Source organism: Delphinus delphis, chromosome 12 (assembly GCF_949987515.2).
Source record: "Delphinus delphis chromosome 12, mDelDel1.2, whole genome shotgun sequence".
In the NCBI taxonomy this organism is placed as follows: domain Eukaryota; kingdom Metazoa; phylum Chordata; class Mammalia; order Artiodactyla; family Delphinidae; genus Delphinus; species Delphinus delphis.
This window is the reverse complement of record NC_082694.2, coordinates 32,714,984-32,741,092: the sequence shown is the minus strand read 5'-3', so window position 1 is coordinate 32,741,092 and position 26,109 is coordinate 32,714,984. Positions and strand designations below refer to the sequence as shown.

At 36.1% G+C, this 26,109-nt stretch overlaps 1 protein-coding gene across 1 annotated transcript in view; it reads right to left on the bottom strand.

Annotated features, from left to right (window-relative positions):
• PPP3R1 (protein phosphatase 3 regulatory subunit B, alpha) overlaps positions 1 to 26,109 on the bottom strand; it is a 58,857-nt gene that overhangs the window by 14,551 nt on the left and 18,197 nt on the right. Inside the window, exon 2 of the mRNA XM_060026469.1 lies at positions 12,566 to 12,605. Within this exon, the coding sequence (XP_059882452.1) occupies positions 12,566 to 12,605 (40 nt within the window). The remainder of the gene's footprint in view (positions 1 to 12,565; positions 12,606 to 26,109) is intronic.

The window sequence follows — 26,109 nt, the reverse complement described above, 5'->3', positions numbered from 1 at the left end:
ATCCCAAAATGTTTCCTAAGGTCCTTTCCAGTCAATCACAAACACACCGCACCCCCTCCCCACCACAACCCTAGGCAACCACTGTCCTGCTTTCTGTAACTAAATTCTGTCTAGAATTTCACATAAATGGGATCATAGATACGTACTCTTGTGTCCATCTTCCTTTTCTCGTTAAGTTTTTGACACTAATCCAAGTTGTTTCATATGTCAGTAGCTTCTTCCTTTTTATGGCACAGTAGTATATATATAGTCCATTGTACGGATATACTACAATCAGTTTATGCATTCATCTGTTAACAGACATTCCTATTGTTTCGTTTGGGACTATTAGGAATAAAGATTCTAAGAATATTATACTTAAATCTTTTTGTAAACAAATGTTTTCCTGGAATTCCTGGGTCATAGGGTAAGCATACATTTGACTTTCAGAAACTGTTAAAAAGTTTTCCAAAGTGGTGTACCATTTTACACTCCCACTGGCAATATCTGAGAATTCCAGGAGCTCTACACCTCCTTGCCAACTCGTGAAATTGTGAGTCTTTCTAAGTTTAGCCACTCTGCTGGGTGGCAGCACTATGCAATTATAGTTTCAGCCTGCGTTCCTCTGAGGATTAATTATCTTGAGCATCTTTTTCATGTGATTATTGGCAGCTGATATATCTTCATTTAAGTGACTTCAAATATTTTACCCTTTTAAAAGGTGGGCTGTCTTTAAAAAGTTGTCTGATTCTCTCTTTATACTGATTAGTGCAAGTCCTTTGTCAGGTGTAGGCATTTCAAGTATCTTCTCCCAGCTTATAAGCTGCCTTTAAGGAGCAAAAACCTTCAATTTTGATGAAACCCATTTTTTTCTTTTATGATTCATGTTTTACAAATAAACTAAAAATCCTTGCCTATGGTGGTCGTGAAGATTTTCTCTGATGTTTTCTTCTAGAAGTTCCATAGTTGTGGCTTTTATGTTTAAATTTTTGACCCATGTTTTTTGTACAAGTAAGGGTAAACTTTTATTCCAGTTATTTTGTTCAAAAGGCTCCCCTTACACTGGTACCTTTGATGTTTTTGTCAAAAATCAGTTAACTGTATAAAGTAACATGTTGTACACCTTAAATTTACACAATGTTACATGTCAAATATCCAATTAAAAAAAATTTTTTTAATCAATCAATGGACTGCCCTGGTGGCGCAGTGGTTAAGAATCCACCCGCCAATGCAGGCGACACGGGTTCAAGCCCTGGTCCAGGAAGATCCCACATGCTGTGGAGCAACTAAGTCCATGCGCCATAGCTAGTGAGCCTGCGCTCTAGAGCCCGTGTGCCACAGCTACTGAAGCCTGCACGCCTAGAGCCTGTGCTCCACAACAAGAGAAGCCACCGCAATGAGAAACCTGTGCACTGCAACGAAGAGTAGCCCCCGCTTGCAACAACAAGGACCCAACACAGCCAAAAATAAATAATTAATTAAAGAAAAAAATGTTTTTATCGAGTATAGCTGAATAAAAGACTAGAGTTATTTTAAAAAAAAATCAATCGAATACACACACATGGGTTTATACCCTCTACTCTGTTCTACTGATTTATTTATCTTATGCTAATACCACAGTTTTATGTTTTAGTCTTTAAATCAGGGAACACTGTCCTCACACTTCGTTGTTCTTTTTCAAAATTGTGCCAGCTCTTCTAAGACCTGGGTTTTCCCATATAGAATTAACAATTATTTGGTAATTTTTATTAAAACCCTGCTGAAAGTGATTGGGATTGTCTTGAATCTACAGATCAATCTGAGTAGAACTGATACCTTAACAGTATCAAAGTCTTCCAATCTATGAATATGGTACCTCCCTCCATTTACTTAGGTCTTTTTAAGTTTCTCTCAGTGACGTTTCATAGATCGGTGTATAGATCTTACATATATTTGGTTAAATTTACACTTGAATATCCCAATGTTTTTATTCTATTATAAATGGTATCTTTGTCAATTTCTTTTTTTTTTTCAATTGTTCACTGCTGTTATAGAGAGATTCCACTGCTTTTTGTATATTGCCCTTGTATCCTACAATCTTGCTAATAAGTTCACTTCTTATTTCTAGGAACAGGATTTACTACATACACAACCATGTCATCTGAGAATAAAGACAGCTTTACTCCTTCCTTTCCAATCTGAACGTATTACGTTTCTTCTACTGGACTTAATGTACTGGCTAGAACTTCTAGTACAGTTTTGACTACTATTGGTCAGAGTGAAAAACTACTTTTTTCCCCATGGAAAGCATTCAGTCTTTCATCATTAAATAAGTGTGATGTTAGCTATAGGTTTTTGGTAGGTGCCCTTTATCAGGTTGATATAGTTCCCTTCTGTTCCTAATTTGCCAAAACTATTAATCATGAGTGGCTACTGAACTCTGTCAAACAAATGCTTTGCTACAACTATTAAGAAGATGTTTTTTCTCTTTTATTACATCAATATAGTGAATTACATTAATTGATATTTCTAGATAAAATCGTACTCCTGGGATAAACTCCACTTGACCATGCTTTACTGTCCTTTTTACATATAGTTGGATTTGACTTACAAATATTTAAGGATTTTTACACATATGTTCATGGTGAATACTGGTCTACAGTTTTCTATAATGTCTTTGGTACTGCTATTGGTATAACGCTAGCTTCTATTTTCTTAAGGATTCTTTATTTTTTTCCATTAAATGTTTGCTAGAATTTACCAGTAAAGCCATCTAAGCCCTGGAGTTTTCTTTGTGGGAAAGAATTCAATTTTATTAATAGATATAATGCTATTAAGATTTTCTATTTCCTTTTGTGTCAGTTTTAGGAACAGGCATACCTTGAAGATATCGCAGGTTTGGTTCTAGACCACTGCAAAATAGCAAGTCACATGAATTTTTTGGTTTCCCAATGCGTATAAAAGTTATGTTTACACTATACTGTAGTCTATTACGTATGCAACAGCATTGTCTAAAAAAAACAATGTACATACCTTAATTTAAAGGTAAATTAAATTATGCTAAGTTTAATTAATAAATTATGCTAAAAATGCTAACCACCATCTGAGCCTTCAGCAAGTCGTAACAGAAACATCAAAGGGGCTTCCCTGGTGGCGCAGTGGTTGAGAGTCCACCTGCCGATGCAGGGGACACAGGTTCGTGCCCCAGTCCAGGAAGATCCCACGTGCCATGGAGCGGATGGGCCTGTGAGCCATGGCCACTGAGCCTGTGCATCTGGAGCCTGTGCTCCGCAACGGGAGAGGCCACAACAGTGAGAGGCCCGCGTACCGCAAAAAAAAAAAAAAAAAAAAAAAAAAAGAAACATCAAAGATCACTGATCACAGATCACCATAACAAATATGATAACAATAGTGAAAAACTTTGAAATATCGCGAGCATTACCAAAATGTGACAAACAGACGCAAAGTGAGCAGGTGCTGCTGGAACAATGGTATCAATACACTTGCTTTATACAGGGTTGCCACAAACCTCCAGTTTAAGTTTTTAAAAAGCCAAAAAACAGTATCTGTGAAGCACGATAAAGTGAAGTACAATGAAAAGAGGTCTGCCTGTATTCGTTTTTTCAAGGAATTTGTCTTGTTTCATCCAACGTGTAGAACTTATTGGAATAAAACTGTTTATAAAATTCCCTAGTTATTCTTTTAACATCTGTAGGTATGTAAGTGATGTCAGTTGTTTCATTACTAATATTGTTAACTGTGTTTTCTTTCTTTCTTCTAGAATGCTTCTTCAAAATGTGAATGCTATGTACCACTAACTTCCTCCTACCTTAGGTAAAAGATACAGTCAAAAATGATTCACCACCTCAAAACTCACAAAGGCAAATGAATACTGTCCAAAGATGTCACAAAAGAAGCTACACACTTAATCCTAAAAATACATTCTTAGAATTGTCTTCAAAGCTCACTGAGTTTCGGGAGAAAATCTGTAATAGAAAAGCCATGTAATGTAAAAAGTTGGAAGAAACCTTGGAGATGAAAAACTCCAGATGAGGATAAAGACCCAGAGAGTTAAGTAAGTTGCTCAGCCTGTAAAGCTTGATGGCAAAAGCTGGGCGACGGGATTTCTTGAAATACTTTCCGATCTAATTTCTTTCCTTGTTAGTTACATCAGAAGAGTTAACATAGAAGGTTAGGCTAAGAGATACTAAACACTGTTGTTCCTCAACCTGCACTCTTGGGCCAAGTATGGAGAAAAGGGAATAATAAGAATATTTCCACTTCAGATAGATAAAAATCAAACAACATATTTTTAAGATGTTCTCCTACTGGTTTTCCTGCTGAAGGTGTTTGTATTACTGTTGTTCTTCTCTTTTCGGTTTATTTACATTGTGGTTCAAATGAGAATATGCAATAAGCATATATTTATAAGATCATAAAAGCACATCTTCAAGTTTTCTCACTAAGTTATTAATAACCCTGGCTTGAAAGTCACACACTTTTTTTCTTTTAACCTAAGTATACTGTGTAGGTCAGTAACATATCTTAATCAAAAGATATGGCTCTCAAAGAGTTCCACTGTTTTTGTACGTCAAATCCAACCCTAACCCATTATATCACATTCTCCAAGCTTTTCTTTTATCTTTTCCTATGATATGCTGCAGTTAAACATATTAGTTGCACTTTTCTTTAGCTTTGTTATCAGTCCCCACCACCAACTCCCCCCAAAATATGGTATTTTCACAAAAGCATGCATATTCAAGAGTCTTCTTTTACTTTCAGCCCCATTTAGTCAAAAGACTTATTTATGGCTGCTCGAGAGCTCAATCTGGTTTATCGCCAAGAATGTAATACTGCATCCCCAGTCTCTGCTTTTTTCCCTTGCTGCCTTGCCTTTTACCTTAACATTAAGAAATTCCAGCATACAATTTATATAATGACTTTTACTTTCTTCTTGATGACATCTTCCACAGACAATTCTGGCTTCTTGCTCTAATTTGAACCACCTGCTTTCCAGGTCCCTGGCATAGTTGTTATCCCGGGATCTTCACTGGTGTCTTAAGAGATTTAGTTTCTTGGATCTTGTTTCATCTTTTTTCTCTAACTGCTCCTTCATTTTTCTGGGTACATATTCAAGAACGTATGAAAGGTAAATTTCCCAAGTCCTTACATTTCTGGAAATGTCTTTAATTTGGCCTCTCACCTGAGTAATCATTTGGTTGCTATCAAATTCTATATTTAGGAACTCAGAACGAACTTTGAATTAACTGCCCTATTGCTTTCTAATATCTATTGCTGCTGCTAAGAAATCCAATGCCAGTAGACTCTTTTATTCTTTTTGAGGCCAACCTTTTCCCTGTCTAGCAGCTCTTAGGATTTTCTTTTTGCTCTTGGACTTTTAGAACTACAAAAGAGGTTGACACCAAATGGAGATCTTTTTTCATCTAAACTTCCCGAGTATCAGAATGCTCTTTCAATCAGAAAACACGATTTTTTAGGTGAAGAAAATTTTCTCCTACTATTTCACTGATTATTTTTGCTTTTATTTCATGTAATATAACTTTTGAGATGTCTTTTAGACAGATGCTATTACATTCTGTATTTGTTCTCCAAGTTCCTCTTTTCTTGCGTATTTTTCCATCTCTTTTGCTCTAACATTCTGAGGGAGATCCAAGAATTTATACTTTTGCTAAATGGCTAGCTAGGCTTTCTTAAACCAGCTAAAGTAACTGTCTTCTACATACCAGCTACAAAATTAATCAATTTTGTGGTAGACTATGAAATTACTACATGCCACGGACTTCACTGCTGAAACTACCAATTTGTTAAGTGCTACCATGATGCCAAAATTTGACAGTATGGATAAAGAAAACAGAGCTAGCACTTCACTTTTCTTAAGACTACTCATCTAAAAACCTGAAATTTTTAGAATACAGTAAACAATCCAGGCATTGTTTTTTAAAAAGGTACTGTGATGGCAAAACAAGGTAGCAACTTCAAGCCTAGGCGTTCAAGTTTGTGCACTATACTTCATTACTCAGCAATAAAGCTTTACTGAAAGAAAACAGAATATAAGTAATTCTCAGTGCACTAGGTGAAATAAATTAGAGTTCAGGATCACTAATTACTAAGTAAATGATAAATCATGGCTGGTAGATTAAGCAGCATGAATTATTTGATACATTTATGAAGATTTAAACCTAAAGTAACAAGTGTACAAGTCAATTTCAAAGTTAGTGACATAAAATTTTTATGGATATTAAAAGTTTCCTCCAAAGATTTCTGAGATGATAAATAAAGATTTGGGAGTAAACTAGAAATTAGTCTTTAGAACACACATCACTGAAAAATTAAAGTGAACTGGAGGGCAGGAGGCGCTGGCGGGACGTGGGCCTGCAAAACCATGAGCGAAGCGGGTTCGGGCCCTCGACGGTGGACGCGAGTGTCCCGCCTGCTCTCCTTTAGCGCAACCCATCGGCTCCACAGGAGGCGATTATGAAGCCCCTTGATCATAAGAAGCTGGATCTGGATGTGCCATATTTTGTAGATGTCGTAAGATGACAGAAAATGTAGCTGTTTATATCTGGGAAGACCTTCAGAAATTTCTTCCTGCAGGAGTTCTTCATAAAGTAAAAGTATATGAGGGCTTCCCTGGTGGCGCAGTGGTTGAGAGTCCGCCTGCCGATGCAGGGGACACGGGTTCGTGCCCCGGTCTGGGAAGATCCCACATGCCGCGGCGCGGCTGGGCCCGTGAGCCATGGCCGCTGAGCCTGCACGTCCGGAGCCTGTGGTCCGCAACGGGAGAGGCCACAACAGTGAGAGGCCCGCGTACAGCAAAAAAAAAAAAAAGCATATGAAACTGACAATAATATTGTAGTCTATAAAGGAGAATAACTCTTAGAGGTTAGTACTATAGAATGATTTAATTTCTTTCCATATTTGAAGAAGATCTTTATCCCCTTGGACAATTAAGAAGTCATCACATAACTGTTACATCTCCGAATTGTGTTCTGGAGCACTTGATTTACTGGAATCATTGTGAGTAAGACCTGTTTTAAACTCAAATCTATCTTAAAACCAAATTGTAATGTATTCTGAGTATCATTTAAAGAGTGCTTCACCTATAGATTAAAATCATTTCAGCAACAAAAGAAAAAAATTAAAGTGAGTTAAGCTGGTACATATAAGAAAGAAAACATAAAAGAATGCAGAAAAAAATAAATGTAAAATATTTAAAGCAAACTCAAAAAAAAAAGAATGCAGAAATGAAGGAGGAAATCAAATTAACTTTAGATTAACCTTTTCTGTGAAAAAGTTTTCTGTTTTCAAAACAAAGAAAAACCCTAGTCTAAGTAAAAAATATGAACATGTAAACCTCGCTGAGACAACTGACTGTGAGCAGAAATTAACAGCACAAATTGAAGTCAATATCTCTATGTTTTCAAGTCACTTGTAAGTATTTAAACCAGAAACAAAACTGATTGAATGAGACTGTTTACTCAAAATGAGAGCAGTGTCCTAATGGCTAAAGGTGTCTTCAAGGTTTCTACAGATAGTTCATTATGCAAAGGGAAATGTTCCTTCAGAGGCTGCCAAGCTCCTCTTGGTTCACATTCTAACGAAAGAAAATTGAGAAAGCTCTTCAGATAAAAGACTGTTTTAGTCTTTCATCTACATTCAATCTACAAAATAGTCCCTCTGTTCACCAACTTTATCAAAATTATTCAGAATTATACTGGTTTTATCAACAGTAAAAAAATATTAGTTGAATCTGACTTTCCACTCATACTTCCTCCCATGCTCCAATCTAGCCCTCTGCTGAACTATCTAACCTAGTATCTTGCACTCAGCCACTTTTCCAAATTATCATGCCAAGTTACAACCACAGTCTCAACTTTGAGCAAATCACCCCAACAGAGTATACATTTCCTACTCCAGACAGGCTAGCCAACATACAGAAACAAAGTCACAATGGCCTAAAATAATTTAACTCAACAAAAAGCAAACACTCAATTAAGAGACAAAAAAAAATCAGAGAATACCTAACTATGTCTTAGACAAGTCCAGTTTTGCCTAAAATCGTTCATGTAGACAAACATAACATTAAACTTGTAAGAGTTACTATAAGAGAGGCTGTACAGTATTGTGATTAAAAATATAACTCTAGAGCACGACTGCTTGAGATTAAATCATGGTTTTGTTACTCCACCTGCTGCTGTGTGATCTCAGGCCAGTTACTGATGCTTGTTTTCTCATCTATACAATGGGGAAAGTAACAATACCTCTTTCATGAGGCTACTGTGAGGATTAAGAAGGTAAATAAATGTATGTGAAATGCTTAGAACAGTGCCTGGCATGTGTTAATGCCACGTAAGTACTTGTTATTATTTATGAAAACAAGTGGGGTGATTGGTAACTACTGCGTTTTTCTAAAGATACAGCCTTTAAAATTATCCAACTAGCTGTCTCTACAGTCCAGCTCTGAGCTCTTACTAGCTTATTCAGTCAACAGATACTTACTCAGTATCTGCTCTATGCCAGGCATCGCACTTCCACTTCCACTGTCAATACCTCAAACCTTTTACGGGTGAAAATGAGCTCAACCGCCTCTTATTATTAAGGCATGCTATACTGCATGCCATACTTAACTATAATTAAATAACTACTTCTCCTTGATATTACTCTTAGTTATTTCCCGCCTCCTTTTTCCACTCATTAAAAAAAAAAAACAACTTTATAAGGGAAACTTTCAAACACGTACAAAGGTTGAGAGACTCATAAAATGAATCCCACATATCTATCACCCAGTTTCAACCACTGACACATTAGAATCTTATTTATACACCCACTTCAATTATTTTAGAGCAAATCCCAGACGTACCATGTCCTTATAACTGTTCAGTATTTATCATCTATCTCTAAGGTATTCTTTTAAACCACAATATTATTACAACTAAAACATTAATTATTAATAATTAATTCCTTGATATTAAATAATCAGTGCTCAAATTTTCCCAAATAGCACAAATGATTTTACAGGTCTTTCCACTCCATCAGATTTAGCAATTAGGCAATGTGTCAGTAAAATGAAGGTGACCATGGGAATTCTCTGGCGGTCCAGTAGTGAGGACTCTGTGTTCTCACTGCCAAGGGCCCAGGTTCGATCCCTGGTCGGCAAACTAAGATCCCACAAGTCACACGGTGTGGCCCCCCCAAAAAATAACTAAATAAAACAAAATAAATAAATACAAGGAAGGTGACCTTAATAACAACAGTGTCAGCAAAGTAGTAGGAGATGAAAGCCAGATTTGAGCAGGCAGAAATAAGCACTGTATATGCTCATGCAAAGCTCAAATATGAGAAAGAAAGGAGAAGAACGGGGAGGCACGTGCAGGATCAGGATCAAAGGGGAGTTGATTATGTCTGTAACGTGAAGAAAAATGAAGAAGCGGAGACACAGGTAAAAACAAAGAGAAACTAAAAACATAAGGTCCTAGAGATGAGAGGGGATGAGATCAAAAGCACAAGTGCCAAGGCTGACCTTGAATAAGAGAGGTATAACCTAAACTCTGATATTGAAAGGAAGGAGTTATTAAGCATGAGTACGAAAATGGGAAAACTTCCGTGTGTGGCAGGCAGGGGGTGATGGGGTGAGGAGGTAATGAGGTTAACACTTAAAAATGTTCTCGGTTTTCTTAAGCATTCGGAGATGAAAATCACTGATTAAAAGTAGGGTACTGGAGAGAATTATGCAGGGGGTTTAGATAAAATACTGAAGATCTGGATGGAATTTAAGGAAACTGAAAGGGACAAATGACCAGACAGGTGAAAGAATTAATCAGCATTCAAATCTTATGTAGATTTCAAAAAACAATTTCAAACATCACCCCTTCCATGAAGCTTTTCTTAATTTTCTTAACCAAAGGTAATTTTCCCTCCTTGGAACCTTTGCTTCTATTGCTCATAATGGTTTGTTTCCACTGTAAAAATTGATGCATTTCTTCTCTTTATCCCAGTGGCTAGACTGTAAGCATTCTGTGGGTACTTATCTGTGTGTCACAGGGTTAAAAACAGTACTTTACAGCATACAATTTAGAATCTTACTACCGTTTTAAAAAAGAGCATAATTTAAATACTAAAAGAACATATGAGACAGTAACTACTAAGGTGAGAGGACTACTGAAGGCGTCACAGAGAACACAGACCTGAGCTAGGTCTGGAAAGGAAGAGAAAGCACAACTTGAACAGGGGAAGTGTAAAAAGTAAAGTGCCTCAAGGATTGGTTTTAACATTTTATACATGGTAACAGCTGTTTACAAATAACACTAAGCTCTCCCATTAATAAAGAAGTTTTGCAAATGAGCAAAACAAGACTTACTATAATGTGTGGGTGGGGAAAAAAGTGGTGGTTTTAATGTGAATAAGTTCAAATTCATCCAAATCATGTATAAAATATATTATAGTAAACCAATTAGAAAATAGAGGAAAACTACATTTTTACTGGATGACAGAAGAATTCAGACAGATTCATATCTAGTTGAACAATCACTGACAAGTACAGATCTTTAGTGACAAGGCTCAAATTTCATCAAAGCACAGATGAAGTCCTAAGAAAGAAGACTTACTAAGTTCTAAAGATAAAACGGAAAGAGAGAGCTTTTAACACTGTATGAAATCTATTTCAAATACTTACTATTTAAAAAAACTTGGCTTTCACCATCCTGGATGTAGCGAGGGGAACATCCATCTTGCCTTTTGCCCTGGTACATTTTTCTTTGCAATCAGGTAAATGACCCTCAGTCCCAGATCTTAAAGGAGTGCAGAAGGTAAGAACCTGGGACATCTTGCCCCCTTAGGACCTCTGTTCCCTGACCAAGAAACAAAAACTAACCTCCTAGTACCTCATACTTTTCAGAGCTGTACTCCCAACAGCCTACCCAACTCTATTTGCAGCCTGAATCCTAGCTAATTACAGGCTTCTACACCTCCTTCTTGCCACTAGCAACGGGAGGAAAACACCACAGGCTCAAGCTGAACAGTAAGTGGCAAGGCACAATTCTGAGCAGAACTCTTTCAATTCTAAAGAAACTATACAACTGACATGTCAATTATGGCACAGACAAGAATTATAGATCTAGCTAACACTCGGAGCACTAGTCTGTAAGTACTCTATCTTGACCGCATTTCAGAGGTCAAACAAAAACAGCCATAGACAATGTGAGCAAATGGGCATGGCTGTGTTCCAATAAAACTTTATTAAAAAAACTGTAGGTAAGGCAGTAGTTTACCAACCTCTGGTCTAGAGAGTTATAATTAGATTTGGTTTTGGTCAGTTCTAACAATACACTGGATACAACATTTTATCTTCATGTTTAAAACAGAAATACACACCTACACATGATCAAAATTATATAAGAAATTCATAAAGGAAAGCCTGGGAGGAAACAGTAAAATAAAATGTAAATAGTAGTACGGATGGCCAAACTATGGGTCATTGGTCATAGAGTATCACCATAAAAAAAAAGTTTAAAAAACTGTAGAAATTACAAAATGGAAATAAAATGGATTAATAAACAAGTAATTTAAGCTTATGGTAACTGTTCTAAAGAAAATAAACAGGGTACTGCCCATGTTAGAGAGAATCTGAAGAGAGCATAGAAAGAGAAAACATCTCCAAAGAGGGGACATTTTATAGGAGACATTTATGCTGAGATCTGAAAGACGATGAAGTTGCTCAAGAAAAGAGCTGATGGAAGAGCATTTATCCAGAGCTCATAAGCAAGCAAAGGTGTTGATGAGAATGAAAGAAACTGACAAGTGTTCTGGGAAAATAAAGGAGACTAATGAAACAATGAGCAATGGGGAAATGGTTTTAATAAGACAAAAAAGAAGAGACATCTCATTGCAAAGTAAGATGTCTCCAAACAAGGCAGGACCAGCTTCATCAACAGGGATGGCAGAAAGGGCAAGGAAGGTTCAGAAGAGTTTGGGAATTCTGGGACCTCAGGACGGTATCTAAACTTACCAGCGTCCCCATTCCAATTCTCATGACCTCCCTCTTCCTCAATCATTGTACTTTCATACAAGAGACCTTTTGATTTTTATTTAAGCTCCCTGGTCCTCTGATCCTTGAATCAAGAATTTCTAAGATTGTCATTTTCTTTCTTTATGTTCTCCAGTATAGTCAGAACAGCCAGCCCACCCACACTTCTTATACTCCTCCTCCCCAGAAACGTCTTGTACGATAGCTCCTTAGTCTCTCAGTTTTGCCTTCAATAAGCACTTCATTTTACATAACCACAAGTTAAGTAAGTTAACTGTTTACTTGCAGCTTTGTTAATCTAAAAAACTTCAGTTGGGTTAAGCCACTGAGATTTGAGGGTCGGTTTGTAATTACAACATAGTGCAGACACTAATAATAAAGAGGTCTATAAAAAAATCTTTCCCTATTCTGGTAACTCAGAAACACTCTAAGTCAAATTCACTGCCATTTAAAATGGTTAAGGGCTAACTTCGCTATATAAATTTATAGAGGCGTAAGATTTACATACATACATATATAGAATGTGAAAATAAAAGAAGTTCTTGATAAGAATATTTGACTTACAGTGTGAGCACATTTCCAAAGGATAACTTGCCTCATTTCCCTGGAGGAAAAAAAAAAAAAAATTAGTCATAAAATTGGCACAAATGTCTTTAAAAGATTGAACTTAAATATTCTGAGTCACAAAACATCGGGAAATAAGCCATAAACGAAATGTGTCTAGATCTATAAATATTTTTGATGAAAAAATTATACAGTATGATAGAAAGAGCTCTTGCATTAAACAGGCCTGAGTTGTGGCCCTGTCACTTAAGATTTATGCAAAGATTTGATTAAAATTTATTCTAAATATTTTTAACACCCTAAACATACTGTATATCAAATTTTAACACACTACAGACTGTCAGTGCGCTAAGCTGTCTTGCTGGATGAACTCATTTTTGGGTAGAGCTCAGAATAAAGCTTCTCCTGCCATTTCTATTTAATTGAAGAGTTTACTGAGACTGCAAAGCTGTTAAGAAAACAAAAATCCTTTTATACCTGCATTGAAACAGAATGTTCTGTACGCTATGCAACAAAAATAAGAAAAATATTAATAGGAAGGTAGGTCTAATGTAAGACAGACAGCCACTTGAACTCCAAATTTTTCTTTTCATGAGAAGTCTTATCTCATGGATAAACTCTAATATAATTCGCCTGAACTCCTAATTTACAAAAAGTTTACTTAAAAGTGCTCTAGAAAAACTACAGACCTGACCCAATGCCTACATTTAAAATTCTTGATGACTGGGTCCAGGGAGGTCAAGTAAGCTGGTGAAAGATCACACCATTTGATTAGCAATGGAACCAGAAGTAGTTCTAAATCTAAAACTGTAAAAATTCCAAGTATAACAGACTCACACGAAGTAAAAATCATGAAGAAAATCTTTTTAAAAGTCTACAGAATTTAAAGTAATACAAATTGAATTTTTAAAGTTCAACAACAGATTGAGTATACCATGCATCCTATATCCCATCTATCTAATCTTGACCCTGTCTAGCAGCAAGTGTACAATGGGATTAACATTTAAATATTGATATTTGAATATACTTATGTATCCTAAGAAGTTATTGAGTGCCGCCTGAAATAAGAAGTACCATTTTAGTGTGGCTGGCTAGCTTTTAAACTCTTAAAAGTATCTCTTATTCTGAGTAAACTTAAGGTCTGAGAAAAGTTTATCAGTAAATTAGCATCTTTAATTCCTATCTTGCTGACAATAATTAGTCTTTTCCTTGAAAATTATAGCAGATAATTTAACTGGTTAATCTAGTTTTAGGTCACTTTAAACATCAAATATATATTAAAACAGAGACAGGAGTAGCAAACATTAATAAAAATGACATTATTAATTAGCAGAGATGGAGTTCTACTTATTTTGCACCTTACTTAATTGACCTTAAGATTCTTACCATGATTCCTATCTTTTACTGTCTCACATATTCTTTCATGTCTAAATTTTTTAAATACCCTTTAAAAAATATTATTCCAGGGCTTCCCTGGTGGCTCCCTGGTTGAGAGTCCGCCTGCCGATGCAGGGGACAAGGGTTCGTGCCCCAATCCGGGAAGATCCCACGTGCCCCGGAGCGGCTGAGCCTGTGAGCCATGGCCGCTGGGCCTGCGCGTCCGGAGCCTGTGCTCCGCAACGGGAGAGGCCACAACAGTGAGAGGCCCACGTACCGCAAAAAAAAAAAAAAAAAAAAAAAAATTAATCATAAAAATACTCAATCCAAAAAAAGGCAGATAAATAGGAAGGATCAAAAATCAAATGAGGAAAAAAATACAAAGTAACTAGCAAGATGGTAGATTTAAATCCAAGCATTTTGAGAATTATATTAATTACGTTCAACGTAAATGGTCTAATAACTCCAATTCAAAGAAGATACAACTATATACTATCTAAACGAAGTCTACTTTACAGATAGGCTGAAACTAAAAAGACAGGAGGAGATATACCACACAAGTAATAATCAAAAGAAAGATACAGTGGCTAAGAATACTGGACAATGTAGAATTCAGAACAAGGAATATTACCAGGGATAAAGAGGACTATTTCATAACCTTAAAAGAGTCAATTCATTAGGAAGATGTAACAATCCTAAATATATTGTGATATATAATGAGAAATATCCTTGGGTCCTCATTCATTTCTAGCACAAGAGCTCCTTAGAATGTCTCAAGTGTGGAGAGCTATAAAGATTTCTTTTGTTATGTTAATGAGGTGACTACAGGAAAGGACTAAAGGTAGGGGTTGGTGGCCAGGAGAACCAATCGTGTGATTAGAGGTTGGACCTTCCAGTCCCACCTTCCAATCTCTAGGGAAGAGAGATAGGCTGGGGGTTAAACCATTCGCCAATGATTTAAGCTGGTCTGGAGACTGAGCTCAATCACCACTGATAGTGATTTAATCAATCATGCCTATCTAATGAAGCCTCCAGAAAAACCAAAAGGATGGGTTGGAGAGCTTCTTGGTTGGGGGGCATGTGGAGATGCAGGGAGACTGGAGCACCTGGAGAGGGCATGGAAGCTCCACACCCCTTCCATGCACCTTGCCCTAGACATCTCTTCCATCTGGCTGTTCCTGAGTTACATCCTCTTATAGTATGTCAGTGATCTAGGCAGTAAAATGTTTCTCTGAGTTCTGAGTGGCACTAGCAAATTACTCAAACTCAAGGTGGGGGTTGTTGGAACCTCCAATCTATAACCGGTTGGTCAGAACTTCAGGTAACAACCTGGACTTGCAATTCGCATCTAAAGGAGCGGGGGAGGGGGCAGTTTGTAGGACTGAGCCCCTTAACCTGCGGAAGCTGATGCTATCTCTAGATAGTGTCAGAATTGAGTTGAATTGCAGGACACCCAGCTGCTATCTGAGAATTCTGTGGATGTGTAGGGAAAAATACGTTGTAACTGGGTCCCAGAACCCTTTCATATATAGTTATCCCTCAGTATCTACAGGGAATGGGTTCCAGGACCCTGGCAGATACCCAAATCCATGCATTCACTTGGATCATGTAGTATCGATGCTACAGTATTTATTGAAAAAAATCCCTGCATTAGTGGACTCACACAGTTCAAACATCTGTTGCTCAAGGGCCAACTGTATATACTTAATAACAGGGCTTCAAAATTAAATGTGTCAAATACAGAGAACTGAAAGTTAAACAGACAGTCATATTTGGAGATTTTAACATTTCTCTCACAGTAAATAACAGAAAATAAGTAGACCAAAGGAAAAAATAAGTTGTGGAAGATCAGAACAACACACTATCAACCAAGATGTCCTAAAACAACAAAATATTCTTTTCTACTGCACACGAACATTCACGAAGACAGACATTATTCTGAGCCTAAAAAAAAGTCTCAATAAACTTTAAAGGTTTGAAACCATACAGAATATATTTTTTCATTACAATGGAATTAAGCAAGAGAGGTATTTAGAAACATCCAAATATTTGAAAATGAACAACACAATTCTAAATAACCCATGAGTCACAGAAGAAATGATGAGAGAAATCAGAAAATATTCTGAACAGAGTAAAAACAGAAGCTATCAGAATTTAAAGGATGCAGGTTAAGCAGTCTTTTGAGGAAAATGCTATTACAAGGGAAGTCCAAAACCCAGTGATCTGTTCCCACCTTGAAAAGCTAGAAAAAGAATAAATTAAACCCAAGGCAAGGGGAAAAAGAGAAAAAAAAGCAGAAATTAATGAACTAGAAAATGGACAAACAGAAAGAAAAATCAGTAAAACCAAAACTCATTTTTTGGAAAAGGTCAATAACTAACACCCCAGGCAAATCACTAGAGATTTTACAGACATTAAAAGAAAAATAAATGGATATTCAAAAAAAGTATGAAAATAAAATTTATAACTTAGATGAAATGGACAAGTTTCTTGAAAAATAAAATCTACCAAAACTGACTCAAGAAAAAAATAAAGTTGAACAGCTCTATTGCTATTAAAATAAACTGAACTGGAGTTTAAAAAGAACACACAAAACCTTCTTAACAAAGAAAACTAAAGACTTTGATGGCTTCACTGGTCAATTCTATCATATATTCAAAGTCTGAAAAACATACCAATCCTATACAAATTCATTCAGAAAGCAGAAGGGGAAGGAATAGTTCTAACTCATTTTATGAGGCCAGCTTACCCTGACAGCAAAATCAGACAGTGCCATTACAAAAAAGAAAACTCTACTCCAATATTTCTTCATGACCATGGATGGAAAAATCCTTAACAATATTTGATGAAATTAAATCCAGAAAAATATTTTAAAGAATAAAAATCATGACCAACTGAGGATTATCCCAGTAATGCAAGGTTGGTTTAATATTCAAAATTAACATGGTTCATTATACTAACAGAATAAAAAATGCCATACCTATGGTCATCTCAACAGATAGAATAAAAGCATCTGACAAATTTAAATACCCCTTCGCAACAAAACAAGAACTCAGTAAACTAAGAATCTTCCTCAGTCTATAAAGGCTATCTACAAAAAGCCTACAGCTAACATCATACTTAATATCGTGAAGGAATGCCTTCTCCCCAAGATCAGGAACAACATAAAGTTATCTGCACCAGTGCAATAAGGCAAGACAAAAGAAATAAAAGACATACAGATTGGAAAGAGGAAGTTAAACTGCCTTTACTTGCAAATGACATCATTGTACATGTAGACAAATCCTAGACAAACTACAAAAAAGCTATCAGAACTAATAAATGAATGAAACAAGGTCACAGGATACAAGGTCAATATATAAAATCGAATGTACTTCTACATTCTGCAAGCAATGAAAAATGAAATTAGGATCCCGTTCACTTAGAAAATCATCAAAAATACAAAATATTTAGTAAAATATGTGCAAAGATTGTACAATGAAGACCATGAAACATAACTGAGAGAAATTCAAGATGATCTAAAAAAACAGAAAGCTATATCATGTGCATAGATCAGAAGACTCATTAAGATGGCAATTCTTCCCATACTGATTAACAAATAAAAAACAATCCCAATTAAAATCCCAGTAAAATATTTTATAGAAGTCAATACACTGATTCTAAAATGTATATGGAAATGCAAAGGATATAAACAGCAAACAAGCTGAAAAAGAAGAACAATGTTGAAGGACTTAAAACTTGAAGAATTATTATAAATCTAAAGTCATCAACAGAGTAACAGTGGTACAAGAGTAGACATAAAGTTCAATGGAGCAGAATAAAATGAAGAAAAAAATACATAAACACCCAGAGTCAAGTGATATCTAACAAAGATGTCCAGGTAATTCAGTGAGGGAAAACCTCTGCAACAAGTGATGCTAAAACAAATGGATAGCAGTATACAAAAGAAAAAAAAAGAAAAAAACCCCCAAAGATCTGAATAGATATTTTACAACAAAAGATATAACAAACAAACATAACAAATAAGCACACGAAAAGACGTTTCACACCATTAGATATTAGAGAAATGAAAATTTAAACTACAATGTGATACCACTACATGTGCAACTAGTGTGTGTTTGTGTGTGGCTAAAACTTAAAAACAGAGATACCAAGTGTTACTGAAAATGTAGAACAAATGGTTGTGTGCTGCGCAGAATCCCAGGATGTCCTGAAATTTCCAGCCTCTGGTATATAAACATCTCCCAGTTATTCAAACACTAATCTAGGTACCGCTGCAAAGTGATTTTGTATATGTAATTAAGGTTCCAAAACAACTGATCTTAGGATAAGATTATTCAGGTTGATCTGTTCTAGTCATAAGAGCCTTTTAAAAAGAGAGAGGGGAAGTCAGAGATTCAAAGCCAAAGAATTCAACACCAGGGAGATGGAGTGAGTCTCTAAGAGCTGAGAGTGGCCTCCAGCTGACAGTGAGCAAGGAAACAAAGATCTCAATCCTACAACGGCAAAGAACTGAATTCTGCCAATAACGTAAATAAGCTTGGAAACAGAATCTTCCTCAAAACCCCCAGATAAGAACTCAGTCTGGATGTCAGCCCTGTGATCCCTGAAGACCCCATGCTAAATTTCTGACCTACAGAACTATGAAACAATAAATAGGTGCTGTTTTAAGCTACTAGGTTTTTGGTAATTTGTTACTCAGCAATAGAAAACTACCACCCAGACATACAGTACATGTGGCTAAAAGGAAAATGTTGACATATCAAGTGTCAACTAAAAATGAAACTCTTATACATTGCTGGTGGGAACTAAAATGAAAACATGGCCACACAAAGATTTGTACTCATATGTCCATAGAAGCTTTATTGTTAATAGCCTAAACAAGACACAACCTAAATGTCCATCAGCTGTCAAATAGGTAATACTGTGGCGTATCCAAACAACGCAGTGCTACTCACTAATGAATAGGCAAAGACTACTGATACACATAACATAGATAATTCTCAAAAGTTACGTTAAAAGAACGCAGATACAAAAGGTTACATGCAGCATGATTCCATTTATAAATCCTAGAAAAGGCAAACTATAGTTACTGAAAGATCAGGGGTTGCCACGGATCGGAGGGTGAATGCAATGGGGTACCAAGTAACATCTGAGGGTAACAGAAATGTTCTACATCTTGATTGTGGTGATGCTTAAAAAACTATATACATTTATCAGGACACATTAACTGTACACATGAAATTGGTAAACTTTATTATATGGCAAGTTATACCTCAATAAAGGTGATTTTTATAACTTAATAAGGAGTCCCAGGTATAATGGAATTGTTTCAGAACACATAAATTTAAGTCTCTAGTTAAGATAAAAATCTTATCACTTCTTAAAAAATAATAATATAGTTTCCAGTCATGCTATTATTCCAAAACCATATGGGATCTTTAGTTTCATAAGACACATATGCATTTCAAGATAACAAATTATATATTTTTCAGATTATCTTGTAGTATCATGAGGAACCAGAAACTATTTATTAGTAATCTTGACCCTTATAATTTTTTTCATCTGTTATTTAGTCCCTTTCTCAGATTATAAAGTCCAGGATGGCAACAATCTCTTATTATCTTTTCATATCCCTAGCCAGATTTAACATTATCCTAAATTTACTGAAGGAAGAGTTTTACAGGTGCATGTAAAAATCTACATAGCCTTAAAAAACTTGGTTTAAGTGGAATTTTAAGCATCAATGTGTTGAACAGTGAGCCTGTCACTTTGAGGAAAATAACTGACACATGAAACATGAAATATAGAAAACCTCAGCAAAGAAATAAAAGATATAAAAAAGAACCAAATAGCAATTTTAGAACTGAAAAACAATAATTGATACAGTAACGCAGTAAGTAAACTCAACAGAATAGAGCTGACAGAGGAAACAGTCAGTAAACTGGCAGATGGAGGAAAACAAATTACCCAGTCTGAACAACAGAAAGAAAAAAGACTGAAAAAAATAATCTACAGAGCCTCAGGGAACTGTGCGACTATAAAAAAGATTTAACACTTGTCTTCTACTTCTGAGAATAAAGAATATCTGTTTTAAAAGTTACTAAGATGGTCTGATTTTATCCTAGAAAAAAAACTGATTTGTGGTAATTGGCAAACTTTGTCTTTCAGCAAATAAAGACATTTGGATTGATTCTAACTTTTTCCTCAAGTCCATATTATTCAGCATTTTAAAAATAAATTTATTATGCTTATCAATTTTGGTATACAAAAAAAATCAGTAAGAATATGAAAATATGTTCTAAAGAAATTTTCTGGCAAAGAAATGAAAAAAATATTTTTGGATCTTTTTATCTCATTTTGTTTAGAGTTTCTTTGATCTTAAAGTGTCAAGATGTGAGAAAACCAAAATAAATTTTATAGATGCATACTGTAAAGTTTAGAATATTTTCAAAGGGCATGCTGTCAGAATATTTAGACATTCATCTTTATCTAGCAGACTTTAAGAAGTGACAGCATTGTCTTATTTGGTTATAGACTCTCCTTGTGAAGTATAAATATTATTTCAGTAATAAGAGTAACTGCTTGCTTATCTGAAGTGCATATAAATGCTTAAAAGATAAAAGTGAGCATCAAGGAAAGTAAAAATCTAAAGTTTTTTAATAACTGAAATTTTAAGAATTTGATTCTCCCAATACACCATTAAGGATAAGGTAGGTTTTTATAAATGTTCCTTATCTGAGTTAGCTCCTCCTAAGTATCTTTTTCCTAAATGTTTTTTTTTCAAATTATGAATGGGTCCTGAATTTTATCAAATGCTTTTTCTTCATCAACTGATATGATCATGTAATTTTTCTTCTTTAGCATGTTAATATGGTGTATTAGTTGATTTTCAAATAGTGAAGCAGCCCTGCTCCATCCCTGCCTGCAATGAGCCATAAATTCTATTTGCTTATATTTTGTTAAGGACTTTTGCATCTACATTGATATAGTAATACTGACCTACAGTTTTCTTCTTGGGATTTTTTTTTTTTTTTTTGTATCAAGGCAATAGGGCTAAACTACCTAATTCATATTGGGTGAGATGTGGTGGTCTGTATTTTTCAAGAAACTGGTCCATACATCAAAGTTGTCAAATTTATGTTTGTAGGGCTTCCCTGGTGGTGCAGTGGTTGAGAGTCCACCTGCCGATGCAGGGGACATGCGTTCGTGTCCTGGTCCGGGAAGATTCCACATGCAGTGGAGCGGCTAAGCCCGTGAGCCATGGCCGCTGAGCCTGTGTGTCTGGAGCCTGTGCTCCGCAACGGGAGAGGCCACAACAGTGAGAGGCCCACGTACCGGGGGGAAAAAAAAAAAAAAAAGATTTTTAAAATTTATGTTTGTAGAGTTGTTCATAGTATTCCCTTTATTATCTTTTTCATAACTGCAGGGTCTATGGTGATACCTTTCTCTTTTTTAAAAATTTATTTATTATTATTACTTTTTGGCTGCATTGGGTCTTCGTTGCTGCGCGCAGGCTTTCCCTAGCTACGGCGAGCAGGGGCTACTCTTCACTGCAGTGCATGGGCTTCTCATGGTGGTGGCTTCTCTAGTTGCAGAGCACAGGGTCTAGGCACACAGGCTTCAGTAGTTGGGGCTCGCGGGCTCTAGAGCACAGGCTCAGTAGTTGTGAAGCACAGGTTTAGTGCCCCACGGCATGTGGGATCTTCCCGGACCAGGGCTCAAACCCATGTCACCTGCACTGGCAGGCGGAATCTTAACCACTGCGACACCAGGTAAGTCCAATACCTTCTATTTCATTCCTGATACTGATAACTTCGTTTTTTCTTTAATTTCTCTCAGTCTTGCTAAAAGTTTGTCAATTTATTGATCTTTTTGAAGAACCAGCTCTTTCATTGATTTCCTTTACTGTTCTTCTGTTTTCAATTTCACTTTTCTTTATTCCCTTCCTTTGGGTAGATTTTTCTTTCTTTTTGGTTCTTGAGATAGAAGCCCTCTTTCTTCCTCTCTCAGGAATCCAATGAGACAAGTGTTAAATCTTTTTTATAGTCCCACAGTTCCCTGAGGCTCTGTAGATTATTTTTATCAGTCTGTTTTCTTTCTGCTGTTCAGACTGGGTAATTTCTTTTCCTCTATCTGCCAGTTTACTGATTCTTTCCTCTGTCTGTTGAGTTTACACACTGCATCAGTTTACACACTGCATCACTGTATCAATTATTGTTTTTCAGTTCTAAATTGCCATTTGGTTGTTCTTTATATCTTCTATTTCTTTGCTGAGGTCTTCTTTATTTCATGTGTCAGTTATTTTCCTTGAAATGACAGCCTCACTATTCATTTTTGAGAACGTGTCTGTCAAATACTCAAGTGTGAAGGACCAGATTTTGTCAGTTGTTTTCAAGCAATTTTGGTGTTCTATGAAAAAGATAGCTACTTCAGCTTAAAAATCACATAAGTGCTTGTTTTCCCTTAAAACAACCACCATAAATTACATACGCAGAAGTGATGATTTATACATATCATTTCGTCATACAGGGTATTAAAGATACATGTAGTGGTTAGATTTGATAAAATTAATACTTTTTACTGCTTTACCAAGGATATTGTGAAACTGGTATTTTTTAAAACTGCAATTGCATGGCAGTGAATACAATGATTACTGGTACAGTACAGTGTCACTGTTCTGATTCATGCTAAGGTATCAGCAGTTTTACCAGCCAGTGCTTTTGCACCATCAGTGCAAATGTAAACAGAGTGGATTAAACAAATATTATTTTTGTGTTATAATGAAAACATTTTGACCTCATGGACCCCCTGAAAGAGCCTTGGGGATTTCCCGGGTATACATGGACCACTCTGAAAACTACTGATCCAATCCAAAGATCATATTTAAATTTTGCAAATTGAGAGTATTAGCATTTGAAGAGAAATTCACCAGTGAAAAAGAAAGCAATCCAATACAGCAACAAAACCAGTAGACTATGGATCTATTTTCTATTTGTTCTAATACTTTATTATGGTTCCATAATAATATTCTATATTATTCTACAATACATATGTCCCAATAGCATTCTTTATAGAAAAAAGAAATATTGGATCATGTATTGTATTCAATAGTCATGTCTCTCTTTAGCATACTTTAAGTCGGAACAATTCTTCAGTCTGTTTATATCTTTCATGACTTGTGTCCACCGCATCGGCAGGCAGACTCTCAACCACTGCGCCACCAGGGAAGCCCCCTTCAACATTTTTTACTTTGCTTCCTCCTGCAGGGAAAGATTTCTTTTTCCTTCCTATCTATATGTACTTAGGTATTTCAGTATGGACTTAATGGATTTTATTTCAATGGGTTATAATCTTTTATCATTATCTAATTTGATGTTTAAATTGTCCCACATTTGGCCAGTGGGAACCTTCCCCTTCAGGCTGGTTCCTGTGTCCTTTTAATATATTCCCATCATTCTATGGGCCTTCCTAACCTTCTGGCACAAGACGTTCCAAGCATACATTGTACTTTCCCTGCCCCAGTCCTGAAATCAGCTATTTCTCCAAGGAGCCCAAGATTCTTTTAGGGGAGAATGGTTAATGGTACCACTTGATGAGGAAAAGTTCTTAATTTTAATGCAGTCTAACTTATTTATCTCTTATTTTACACTATGACTAATTCATAACACACCAGATTATTCTTTTACTGAGCTGCCTGAATATAAATATAGCTTTACTATATGAATTTATAACTGTTTATATTGCTTTATTAATATTCTGAAATATTTTTCTGCACGTAAAGAGCCTGCTATTTATACCCTTTAACAGAACAATTAGTGAGGAGAGGGGGAAATGCCCATCCATGTGTCATACAACATGCTAGGCACGATCAAAGTATAAACACAGCAGATTCTCAAGTCCCCCAAACATACAATTTTGAAACTGTAAAGGGGCTACGGACATGCAGGTAGATATATCCAGCAAGTACAGAACCTGGGCTCAGGGGCCAGATCGTGACTAGAGATACAATTTTGGAAATATCAGCATACAGATAATAGCCTTCACCACTAAAAGGAGAGTCCATTAAAAAAGGGAAAATGAAATAAAAAATAGGAAAATACTAACACTTAAAAAATTATATGAGAAATTCACTAAGAATAAAGCAAATTATTAAATACAGAAAGAGAATCAGTAGAATACGGATCTATTTTAATAGTTTAATATTCCGTCATGGCTTTATCATAATCTATATTATTCCATAATGTTTTCTTAGACTATAATAGAGCATATATAGTATTTTGTTTCTATTATGGATCATATTCTTATATTGTTCTAGAAAGCATACAAGGAAAAATTTTAAGAGGGAGTTAAGAGTCATAAAGGAGACAAATAACAATTATTCCCATTTTGGGGTGTAGGTTCAGACTTTATAAAGTCATACTATTAAAAGCAAGGTGTAGGACTTCCCTGGTGGCACGGTGGTTAAGAATCCACCTGCCAATGAACCCCAGGGGACACGGGTTCAAGCCCTGGTCCGGGAAGATCCCACATGCCACGGAACAACTAAGCCCATGTACCACAACTACTGAAGCCCACGTGCCTGGAGTGCACGCTACGCAACGAGAAGCCACTGCCGTGAAAAGCCCGCGCACCGCAACAAAGAGCAGCCGCTGCTCGCTGCAACTAGAGAAAGCTCGTGCGCAGCAACGAAGACCCAACACAGTCATAAATAAATAAATAAATACATTTTTTTTTTAAAAGGCAAGGTGTAACCTTAATTTGCTCAGTAACAACTCTTAGTTATGCAGATTGCTACACAAAGAGTAATTACCAACACTAGCCCTACAAAACTATCTCTAAAATGATCTTAATTGAGGGCTCTTTTCATCTGGTTTTATTCTAACAATGAAATTACTTTTCTTCAAATTAAGACAATTTACATGAAGTTCTAAAATCCTTCAGCTACTTTAAATGTACCAATCTAAATTTCAGTAACTACTTTAGCTCAAACTAAACATGCAATTGGGATTTTTTTTTAACTTTAGTTCTTTTAAAATTATTTATTATTTATTTATTATTTACTTATTTATGGCTGCACTGGGTCTTCGTTGCTGTGCATGGGTTTTCTCTAGTTGTGGCGAGAAGGGGCTACTCTTCATTGCGGTGCACGGGCTTCTCATTGCAGTGGCTTCTCTTGTTGCGGAGCATGGGCTCTAGATGTGCAGGCTTCAGTAGTTGTGGCACACGGGCTCAGTAGTTGTGGCTCGCAGGCTCTAGAGTGCAGGCTCAGTAGTTGTGGCACACGGGCTTAGCTGCTCCATGGCATGTGGGATCTTCCTGGACCAGGGCTCAAACCCATGTCCCCTGCATTGGCAGGCAGATTTTTAATTTCCTTTAGAATTATTTTATTAAATCATAAACGTACAACTGCTTCTTAACTCTACACACATACAAAGTTTTTCAAGGAATAACATTCTATCCTATTGCACTACGATCCTGGCTAATATTGTTTCAAAACTTTGAGAAAAACTGTTAAAAGTATTTCACATGTTACCACTTACACATTTAACATTATCTAAGAAGGAATGCTCCTGTTGCAACAAAAAATAGAAATGAGGTTTTTCCTCTCCTGGTAACAAGGAAAATAAAGGGAAGAGTGAACAGGCTAGGGAAGCAGCCTGAAAGAGTTAATCAATCCTAGTTATCTTGTAACTGTTATTAGTCTGTATTATCTGTAACTAGATTTGTCCTTCACAAAGCTAACCTCTAACACTCTGACTCTGTGTGAATTACATCCTGCACCTAACTGCAGGCGGATTCTTAACCACTGCACCACCAGGGAGGTCCCTGCAATTGGGATTGACATGTACACACTGCTGATAAAATGCCTTTCCATGAAAACAAACAAACAAACTAAAAATGCAATACAATAAATGTTGTTACTCTGTCGAGTTCTAATAGATTTTTTTAAAGGTAAAAACTGATGGATCTAGAAAACAATCTTTAAAAGTTAGCTTTGTGAACATAAACATGGATGGAAAAAGGAAAGTTAATATCACAGAATACAAAAAAAAAGTATTATGTGCTGGGTACTCTGTTAGAGACTTTATATACCTTCTCATTTATCCTCCCAACAATCTTCTGGGTAAATGGGATGTCAAGGTTAAACAGTTTGCACAAGGTCA